General features: G+C 41.5%; 1 protein-coding gene across 1 annotated transcript in view; it reads left to right on the forward strand.

The window, feature by feature from the left end:
• The window catches only part of g6pc3 (glucose-6-phosphatase catalytic subunit 3), a 40,800-nt gene that overhangs the window by 4,680 nt on the left and 24,629 nt on the right, over positions 1 to 11,491 (forward strand). The window contains exons 2-4 of the mRNA XM_043675099.1: positions 2,472 to 2,581; positions 8,910 to 9,000; positions 10,481 to 10,599. Coding sequence (XP_043531034.1) covers positions 2,472 to 2,581; positions 8,910 to 9,000; positions 10,481 to 10,599 — 320 coding nt within the window. The remainder of the gene's footprint in view (positions 1 to 2,471; positions 2,582 to 8,909; positions 9,001 to 10,480; positions 10,600 to 11,491) is intronic.

Genomic DNA, 11,491 nt, shown 5'->3' on the forward strand with positions numbered 1-11,491 from the left:
GTCATGTCACATTCTGCAGGAGGAGCAAGCAACTGCCCTAGCATCCATACTCCACTTATCTGAACACCCACACAATACTAAACAAGAAAGCTTAATTCAATTGCTATAAAATCAAGCAATAAACTTATATTCAATAAAGGAAGTTTAGAAATGAACCGTACCTTGTTAACTTGGTTAGAGGAGGAGGGCGGGTGGGAGATGCTCTTTGTACAGATCTTTTAGTTTGTAGCCTGTAAATATATTCCCTCCTTACATTCAATCTGAATTTAATATATAACAATCAAATTGGTGGCAATCACCAATCAAAGAACTTATGGTTCACCTGATATGTTAGTCTTTTGTTCTGGGCTCTCAATCCTGAACTTCAGTTTAGCCTGTCTGAAAAAAAAACATCTTTATTATCATCAAGTTTGATGGATTTTGTGAAGTTCTCCAGTTCTTTGCGGTATTTCTGGTAGATTGTACAAATCTATGAAGCATATAGGAACATAAGATTCCTGCTGCCTGGTATACAATGACCTTAGTTTTGGGTTCAAGACCCTAATGCTTAAACACTCTTGATCTTGGTTGACTGAAGGCTGAGCTGACATATTGGAGGTGATGATGAATTTTATTATCAATGTTTGCCTGTGTCAAGAGGAAGGTTTCAAGTTGGAATGATGCACTTTTTTGTGGATCTTGTCATTGATCTTAACCAACATGGGGAGTTGTTGTACCATGGGAACTGGTCCGAAGACACTTTAGTTTTCCAGATCTTTGTACCTTTCTATTAATTATCAATGATTTATATACTTGGACTTGCAAATGTTTTCTCCTTTACAGCTGCTAGTTTCTCACCATTTCGAAAGTACTCTAATTTATCTTCCTTCAATTCAAAACTGATGACATCACACTTGCCTACATTAAACCCCATTTGCCATAGTTTTGCCCACTCCTGTAATCTATTTCATTTGCAGCCAGATGCTAACACATTCACTTTCTGTCCCACCTAAATTATTGTCATCTGCAGATTTGAACGTACAAATTTGTACTTCACATTTATTAATGATTTGGATGAAAAGAATTGATACTGGGAAACATACATTGTTACATCATGCCCATCTGAGTGTATATCCTTTATTAACACTCTCTACCTCCTACTTTACAACCACAGCATTGTTAAATGGTAGAGCAGGCTCAAGGGGCCAAGTGGCTTTGACTTTATTTGTTCATAGAAAGTGGGTGTCTCTGGCTGGTCCAACATTTATTGGCCAAGAGAGTAGCTTAGAGCCAACCACATTACTATGGGTTTTGAGTCATAAGTAGGCCAAACCGAGTAAGTTAATCGCCATTAGACCTTCAACAAATCAGGGAGGTTTTGTCAAGCTGGATATTAATTGATGTGGTTTTGAATTTTTGAGTGTACTGAGGAGCTGATGCATATACCACAGTCTAGCATAAAACAAAATTTGAAATATTTTTATAAGTACATTTCAGTCATTAATATCAGATTACTGAGTGATGGATTAATATTGTAATAATGGTAATTTCTTGCAGTTATCCATTTTCAGATGAATTAATCAAACTACCAAGTTACTACTTTTTAATTATTTCAAGAAATATTTTTAAAGACAATTATAAAAAAGGTTTAAAAGGACTGCCTGAATGGGCTGCAACATAGTAGAATATGCATTTGTCAATATACAAATGAAGTGAGTTTGACCAGAAACGTTGGGAATGTCTATGGATGTTCTAGAACACTTTAATGATTATAAATTGCACTCGAATCACTCATTGTACTCAAAGCACCAACTTTGTCAGGCAACTCATAGAATCATAGAGATGTACAGCACTGAAACAGACCCTTTGGTCCAACTCGTCCATGCCGACCAGATATCCTAAACTAATCTAGTCCTATTTGACAGCACGTCCCATAACCCTCCAAACCCATCCTATTCATATATTCATCCAGATTTTTTTTAAACATTGTAGTTGTACCAGCCACCACCACTTTCTGTAGCAGCTTATTCCATACATGCATCACTCTGTATTAAAATGTTGCCCCTTAGGTCCCTTTTAAATTTTTCCCCCCTCACTCTCTAAACCTATGCCCTCTAGTTCTGGATCCCCCCACCTCAGGGAAAATACCTTGTCTATTTACCCTAAACATGCCCCTCATGATTTTCTAAACCTCTATAAGGTCACCCCTCAGCTCCAGGGAAAACAGCCCCAGCCTATTCAACCTCTCTGTGTAGCTCAAACCCTCCAACCCTGGCAACATCCTTGTAAATATTTTCTGAGCCCTTTTGAGTTTCACAATATCCTTCCAATAAAAGGGAGACTGAAGTTGTACATTTGCTTTTGAAGTAATTTACTTCAAGTAATTTACTTCAAAAGCCCTTTAAGAAAATCTTGATAATCAAAGAGAACATTTTAATTCATAGTCTATGTTTTTTCAGATCAATTCTAAATGGTTTGTACATTTCTAATAGGTTGTTCTTTGGCGAGCGTCCGTTTTGGTGGATTCATGAATCCGGGGTCTACAGTGAGCAGCAGATGCCCAAATTAAAACAATTTTACTCCTCCTGTGAAACTGGACCAGGTTTGTCTAAATAAAGTGCTGTGCCAATCCTGCAAACAGGTTGGCCATTTTTATCTTTTTTTCAGTTAAAGTGATAACTGAAATTGATACCCAAATTTCTACATCTTATTTCTAAGAGACAACGTTTCTTTAAGATAGAGTTCTCTTTCAATTTTTCGATACACTTTCTCTCCTGTTAAAGAACCATTTTAAATTATTACGTTGAACAGATCTTAACAAAATTGAATCAGACAGCTTGAAATCACATTTTTATTGATAATTAATTATTCAAAATTGAAAATTAACTATCCTCTTGCTATTTACAAGAGATTTGAATCGATGAATTCAATTTCAGTGAATCACTATTCAGTTGAACACTGAGCCAGATTTCAGGGGATTTGAGCCAACTTCACAAACCTTTCAAAAATGATGGGTAGGACTTGGATGTGGAAGCCTCAACCCCATTTTTGACCGATCCTATTTTTCCAGCAGGAAAAAAGGAGCACGGCATGACTCTCATCAGTGGGAAACCTAAACTCGGAATAGCCATTTAAAAGGAGTGCTAACTTAAAAAAAACATTTTGGCTGTTCCATGTACCTTAGTCAGTAATGTGGGAATCTCATGTATATGGAGTAGTTGTAAATGGCTTGAAGGAGAGGTAGGCCTGTTTAAGCATTATGATTTGAAATTATTCAAATCCTTTGCTCTTTAAAAATTGGAAATAAACCAAATTGAAGATGTCAGTTAGAGTTATAAAAAAAGCACCCTTTGCTGAAATGCTTTGAGCGACTGGTCATCTGGCAATTTCAATGGAATTTTATTGTTGACCTTTCCTAAGAACTGATATCACAGTTGAGGTCTTTATAAGTGCTTGATTTCGTTTCAAAGACTACAAAATCATTTACACCCCAACAGGGGTCAAAATGAAATATTAATTGTTCAAAAAAAAATTAATTGACTTTAATGGGGTTTCTCAGTAGAAGTTTGTTTATTTTATAGTAGACTGAATATTTGAGGGGCTTTAAAGATTTGAACTGGGAATTATGAATATGACTTTTTCAATATCAAGTATGTAGGGGTATGAGCTCTATTATATTGTAAATGTTTCCTGCAACTTATCTCCATTGCAAAGTGGCATTTTTGGAATGTTCCAAACAGAAATTTACTTAAATGAATTCTTGATTTCAAAGCTGAACCTTTCATTTGAAGATGCACATGAAGAATTTATATCTCTAATGGAGTAAATGGAGCATCTGCAGACCTCACTTTCTCCCTGGCCCTGTATCCTGCCCCACCTCTTCATTCCATTTAAACATAATATAAAACAGAGGGCAGGATTTCACATATCCAGTCTGGCAGTTTTGAAGGCGAGAAAGGCTCATAAATTCCAGCATGTTGCCTTCCTCACCAACCTCAAATGTCATAGTGAAGTCGGAGGATGATAAAGGTATCAGGCAGGACACCTGGCCTTGTGTGTTTGGAGGTTGCTATGTGCTCAATTATTCAGCATTTGAAGGTCTCATCTCTCCCCTTCTGGTATTTTACTTGTGGATATAGAAGGCCCATGCTTTCTGGAGGTTTTAGCCAGTATCATGCAAATTGAGGTGTAAGGAAGCCTTCTTTATGGTCAAATGCCCCCCCCCCCCCCCCCCCCCCCGGCAGGATTTCACATATCCAGTCTGGCAGTTTTGAAGGCGAGAAAGGCTCATAAATTCCAGCATGTTGCCTTCCTCACCAACCTCAAATGTCATAGTGAAGTCGGAGGATGATAAAGGTATCAGGCAGGACACCTGGCCTTGTGTGTTTGGAGGTTGCTATGTGCTCAATTATTCAGCATTTGAAGGTCTCATCTCTCCCCTTCTGGTATTTTACTTGTGGATATAGAAGGCCCATGCTTTCTGGAGGTTTTAGCCAGTATCATGCAAATTGAGGTGTAAGGAAGCCTTCTTTATGGTCAAATGCCCCCCCCACCCCCCTGACCTCAAGTCATTCTGCTGTCCTGGGCACCCCCCCACACCACTGTGGAAGCTGCCAGCATGGCCCCAGTGATTCTTTCCTAAATCTACTTCAAGTCCAGGCTTGTCTCCATTTGTACTGCCAATAATCCCAGGAGAGGCCACCACTTTTGCCTGATACTGCTATGACTACAGTGCTGCTGGCCGTTCAATTGGCAACTCCCTCAGGCAGGACTTTACTCCTGAAATAGGGGTAGAAGTCTCCTCTTAATGCAATTAACCCTGCCATTAGTGTTAAAATGCTGAAGGACAGCCATCACTATGGCAGACTGGATCATCAACACCTTTTTGAATGAGTGGTTTGGAACCATGGCTCCCCTAAAACCCACCTTATTGGAGTTCACGACTTTTGGATCTACTCTGGTCAATAGCCAAAACTGATGGTTTTCTGCCCCAGTGATTAATTCTATACACCTTGTGGAATTTTCTTGGAAAGAGCTCCAACATTGTTTCCTCTATTGCACTGCTGTTTAACTAACACACTCAGTTGCCCCCACTTTACCTTTGAATTCTAATGCCTTATTTATCACCAATCCTGATTATCATGCCTATGTATTCTTGCCTGTCATGTTTCTCATGTCTGTTCGCATGCAGTTATTGATTATCATTCTGGATCTGAGCCAATTCTCCTTATCACTTTTTCTTGTTTCTACTTAAACCTCCTGGACTCATCCCTCCAGTTGTCCTGCCTGTGTTTTTTTTTCTCTGCTTGGCTACTTTGTCATCTCAAATCCCAACCCCAATATTTCAGCATTCACTGACCGTTGTCCTCTCTCACTGCCATCCTGGGCTTGCCGCCCATTTGGGTTAACTTTCAACTTTGGTCTGTGTTGCTCTTGCTCTTCTCCAAAAGGCCCATTTAAGACACTCACTGCTATTGCCTTGTGAACAATAACTTGAACGGCCCTTTCATATTGTCCTTTACTGTTTGGTGTGTGCTATTGTTGATTAGCACATTGACATCTATGTTGCAGGTGCTGAGTGTCAACTCTCCGATACCTCCTCCTATCTTCCCCAGGACCATGACTCCACCATGCAACGTCAGACCATTGTATCAAAAATGGTCACTGCATGGGCCCCAGTAATGCCTATCTCTTTGTGGAGTATGTGGAAGATTCCAGCCCCCACCCCAACCCTTTCTCCAATATACCAATGATAGCATTGGTGCTGATTCCCTCTCTCGTACAGAATTGGAAATGTTTATCGATTTGATTTCTAATTTCCACCCTGCCCTCGCTTTCACCTGGTTCATCTCTGACTCCTTCCGTCTGTTCCTCGACATCTCTGTTTATATTTCTGGAGATAGACTGGCCACTAATATCCAGTATAAATCCACTGACCCCCACAGTTAACCTGGACTGTACATCCTTGCCCCCTGCTTCCTATAAAGCACTTATTCTATTCTCCCAGCTCTTCTGTTTCCATTGCATATGTTTTGATGATGCCAACTTTGTTAAGGAGGCCTCCAAATTGTCCACCACCTTCCTCAACAGAGGATTCCCCAGCATTGCCCAAGACAGGGCCTTCAACCGGGTTTGACCCACTTCCTGCACTTCGGTCCTGACTTCTTCTCTTCAATCCCACAACAGTGATAGGGTTCCCCTTGTCCTTTAAAAATCATCCCACCAGCATTCGCATCCAGAAAATCATTAGCTGTCATTCCGACACCTCCAGCGAGATGCCACCACCAGACACATATTCCCCCCCCTCCCTTATCTGTCTTCTGCAGGGACTCTTCCATCTGGGGCACTATGGTCCACTCTTCCTTCACTCCAAACACACTCCCCACAGCTCCACGGCACGTTCCCCTGCAATTGCTAAAGGTGTAACACTTTCACATTTATCTTCTCCGTCCTTGATATCCAAGTGCCCAAACATACCTTCCAAGTGAAGCAGCACTTTACCTGCACTTCTCACAATCTAGTCTACTGCATTCGCTGCTCGTAATGTGGTCTCCTCTACTCTGGGGAAATGAAGCGTAGACTGGGTGACGGCTTTGCAGAGCATTTACATTCTGCCCACAAAAAAAACCCGAGCTTCCAGTTGCCTGTCACTTCAACACACCACCCTGTTCCCTTGTCAACATTCTGTGCTCCATTGAAAGCTGGAAGAACAACATCTCATTTTCCATTTGGGGACCCTACAGCCTTCAAGATTCAATATCAAGTTCCATAATTTTAGAGTCTGAATTCTCCTATGTCCCAGCCCCACTCCAAACACCAGGCCTTGTGATCACATAGTCTGCAGCTATGCAGAACCCACTATCAGCCACTAACAGTGCCCTTTACCAGCGATTCACCCTTCTAGCCAGATCGTTACCCAATCCTTTGTCTGTCCAACTGTTCTCTTTCCTTGGGCTCTCCTGTCTATTGTTTACTACTTATCCCCTTCCCCACACTCTCTTCTGCATAAAAATTGACATTTTCCTTGCTCTGATCAGTTCTAAGGAAGGGTCACTGGACCTGAAATGTTAACTTTGATTTCTCTTCACGATGCTGCCAGACCTGCTGAGCTTTTCCAGCACCTTCTGTATTAATTCTTTCTTGGTGAACTCCCCACTTTGGGACAAATACAGAAATTGCCAGGACTTAAGTCCTAGTTGCTAACAGCTCCGATGAACAGTCACTGAACTAGAAATGTTAACTCTGCTTTCTTCCGACAGATGATGCTAGACCTACTGAGGTTTGTCAGCAACTCCAGTTTTTCTTTTCAGATCTCGAGCATCCGCAGTTAGAGTCATAGTACAGCACAGAAACAGACCCTTTAGTCCAACTTGTCCATGCTGACCAGATATCCTAACCCAATCCAGTCCCATTTGCCAGCACCTGGCCCATATCCCTTCCTACTGATATACCCATCCAGATGCCTTTTAAATGTTATAATTTTACCAGCCTCCACCACTTCCTCTGCCAGCTCATTCCATACATGCACCACCCTCTGTGTGAAAATGTTGCCCCTTGGGTCCTTTTTAAATTTTTCCCCTCTTACCCTAAACATACGTCCTCTAGTTCTGGAAACTCCCACCCAAAGAAAAGACCCTGTCTATTTACCCTATCCATGTCCTTCATAATTTTGTAAACCTCTATAAGGTCACCCTTCAGCTTCTGACGCTCCAGGGAAAACAGCCCCAGCCTATTCAGCCTCTCTCTGTTGTCAAAATCCTCCAACCCTGGCAACCTTATAAATCTTTTCTGAACCCTTTCAAGTTTCACAACTTCTGTCCGATAGGAGGGAGACCAGAATTTCTTCTGTTTTTCTGTACTTCTGTTTTATTTTGTACTCTGTGAGTCCATTCTGTGAACTCTGTTAGTAGATTGACTTTCGCTCTCCCTCACTGTTTCTTCCTCTGGAATCTCTGATGACTTGGGAATAAGGCCTTTGCCATCCATGAGCTTAATGAGAATCTGAGTGTTAAAATATACCCTGTTCTGCTGCTTGCTTTGCTCAAACTGCTTGTTTTCACTCCTGTAACATTGCTAACTCATCCTGACTCAGCTCATCTGCTGCTAAAACCATTGTTCAAGCAATCTATTTCATGACACTCCTGTGATATGCCTTATGACGTTCCAGTGCATTAAAAGTGCAAGCTGGTGTGATTCCTCAGTAAACGTTATTTGACCTGTTGTTGCATTACTGGTGTGTCCTATCTGTCAATACTGACCTTGGTCAGGCCAGTAATTAATGAAGAAATCCTTACTGAAGGATTTTTAACCATCATTGCAAATGTGTGGAATTTAATTTGCATTTAATTATTTTGAAATAATATAGATTACCCATTGACAAGTAGTAGTATGGGAATGGTTCCACTACATGTTGATCTTTCAGTCAGGTCTCTATTGTTGATGTACATGTAACCCCAAAACTAACAATGACTACTGTTCTAGCTCTTTCAATAGATGTACTTTTGATTTTCAACATATGTCAAAAATGGGAGTGACTGAGTTAAGCCATTGGTCAAAGGGACACATGGCTAGATCTCTACTATTGTAATGATGCAAACTATACCTCTTACATACACAGACATTTTAATAATTAAGACTGAGATGCTATGAATTTCCCAGGTGTGCACCAACCCACTGCACAATGAGGATAGCTCAGATTCAACACCTTCAATCAGTTCTAGATGTAGGTTTGCTCGCTGAGTTGGAAGGTTCCTTTTTCATGGAAACAAACCTTCCAGCTCAGTGAGCAAACTTACATCTAGAACCTCAACCAGAGCTACAAATCTTCTAAAAAAAACTTGCTAACACCTTCAATCAGTCTTATTATTAAACTTTTTTTGTGATTTGGTGAATAACATACTGGCTCTCTTGCTGTGTTTGTGTTACTTTAGGTAGTCCGTCGGGTCATGCTATGATCACGGGTGCAGCCTGGTGGGTTATGATGACCACATTTTCCACATTCATTTATGACCGCACCAGAAGGTTTGTGTGGCTTGAACTGTCAAAAATCAATGTATTGTACAACACAGGGTGCATAAATTTAAGTTTCATTCCTTTCACTCACCAACAATTTCCTTATCGTTTTCTGAAGGAGTCACTTCTTGTGCACATTAGCTGGTCCCCCCTTTATTGTGTATTATTCTCATGTAAACCAAAGCATTGGCAGATTATTTGAACACATTGGGCCTAATATGTCAGCTTATTGTGCCCAATGTGTTCAAATAATCTGCCAGTTAAACTGAAGTTATAACTTGTATACAATTGGCAAGTATCATCTGTTAGTGGTTGTAAGTTGTCGCGACCAAACGATTTGCTTAAACCCAGCCTTGTTAGGTTAAGCCACATTTTTTGGAACAGTTGCTGGAGTTTGACTATTAATCTCCCAAAACTATTTAATCTTGATTACTGCTGGATAAGTGAGTGTTCCCTATTTCCCCAACACAGAATTTTTAAAAATTCTTTCAGGGGATGTGGGATTCACTACCTGGGCCAGCATTTTTTACCCAACCCCAGTTGCCCTTGGTGAGCTGCCTTCTGGAACCATTGTGGGCCATTTGGTGTAGCACACTCAAGGTGCTGTTAGGGTGGCAGTTCCAGGATTTTGACTTGGTGACACTGAAAGAACAGCGATACATTTCTAAGTCAGGATGCTGAGTGGCTTCGAGGAGAATTTACATGTGATGGTGCTCCCTATATCTCCTGCCCTTGTGCTTCAACATAGTAGTGGTAATGGTTTTCCATTGAATCCACAGAATCCCTATAGTGTGGAAACGGGCCATTTGGCTCGACAAGTCCACACCAATCCTCTGAAGACCATCCCACCCAGACCCATCTCTCCACCCTAACTCTGTAACCCTGCATTTCCCATGACTGACACTCCCAGCCTATACATCCCTGAACACTATTGGTAATTTAACATGGTCAATCCACCTAACTTGCACATCATTGGAATGTGGGAGGAAACTGGAGCACCCAGCAGAAACCCTCGTAGAGACGGGGAGAAGGTGCAAACTCCATACAAACGGTCACCCGAAGGTGGAATTTAACCTAGGTCCCTGGCACTGTGAGGCAGCAGTGCTAACCACTGAGCCACCGTGTCGTCTGGAAGGTGCTGTCTGATGAACCGAGTGAATTTCTGCAGGGTATGTTGTAGATAATACCCACTACCACTCATGACTGTCAGCGGTGGAGGAAGTGAATATTTGTGGGTGTTGCGCCAATCAAACAGGCTGCTTTGTCCTGGATGATGTCAAGCTTCTTGAGTGTTGTTGGAGCTGCATCATCCAGAGAAGCGGAGAGATATTCCAAAACCCTGCCCTGACTTCTGCCTTGTAGATGCATCTAAGGCAGGCAGATTGGCGAGGATGACTCCGTCTAGCAGCAATATCCTTTAGAATAAACTTTGAAAGTTTTAACAATTATCCTATTGTCTAATTAACATCGATTTTTAATCTCTTTTAAGCTCAGTGGCAAAGAACGCTCCCGTCGTATTGTACATTGTGATGTTGCTCGCAATTGGCGTCTCTCGAATATTTATTCTGGCTCATTTTCCACATCAAGTACTTGGTGGAATATTTACAGGTTAGAGCTTTAATTGCAAAATGTTCAGTGATCTGTGGGTGGATGGGAGATTCTATAATTCAAATAGTTGTGTTGATAGTCCTGATAATTGTATTACGTTTTAATTTGTAATTTCTTCCTTTTCTGCTTGAAGTATATACCTATACCACCAGAATGGTGGCAAACCAATCTGTCTCAAGCAGCTACTAGTGTTTACCGGAACCATTTGCATAGCAGTTAATGTCAGCACCTTTGGCAATGCCATCACCAGGAAAGCAAGTATTTATAACCTCATGCCATGACCAAGATATTGGTTGTAAATCCTTCTATAACGGCTCAACTAAGCCAGCAGTATTTGTATGATGTTTATTTTAAACAAATTCAGGTAGATATTGTAGTTTGTATTCTCTTGAAGGCATTGTCTGCAGATGGGCATGTTTAGTGTAGTGAACGTCTCAAGCTCTTGCAATAGATATGTAATGTGGTGAAACAAAAATACACAATACACTGCATCCTGGAGTTGGATGAACTGAGGATTATTCGAGAGGCTGAGAAGGTGATAGATAGAAGCTACAGGGACATAGTTACGCCAGAGAACAGAGGTAGCTGGGTAACAGTTAGAGGTGGGAAGGGGAGGAAGCAGGCAGTGCAGGGATCCCCTGTAGTCATTCCCCTATACAATAGGTATACCGCTTTGGATACTGGTGGGGGGGACAGCCTAGCAGGGGTAAGCTGCAGTGACCGGGTCTGTGGCGTGAGGTCTGGCTCTGAGATTCGGAAGGGAAAGGGGGAGAGGAGGAGAGTGCTAGTTATAGGAGACTCTCTAGTTAGAGGGACGGACAGGCGATTCTGTGGGCATGGGCGAGACTCTAGGATGGTTTATTGCCTCCCGGGTGCCAGGTTCCGAGACGTC

Source organism: Chiloscyllium plagiosum, chromosome 33 (assembly GCF_004010195.1).
Source record: "Chiloscyllium plagiosum isolate BGI_BamShark_2017 chromosome 33, ASM401019v2, whole genome shotgun sequence".
NCBI lineage: Eukaryota > Metazoa > Chordata > Chondrichthyes > Orectolobiformes > Hemiscylliidae > Chiloscyllium > Chiloscyllium plagiosum.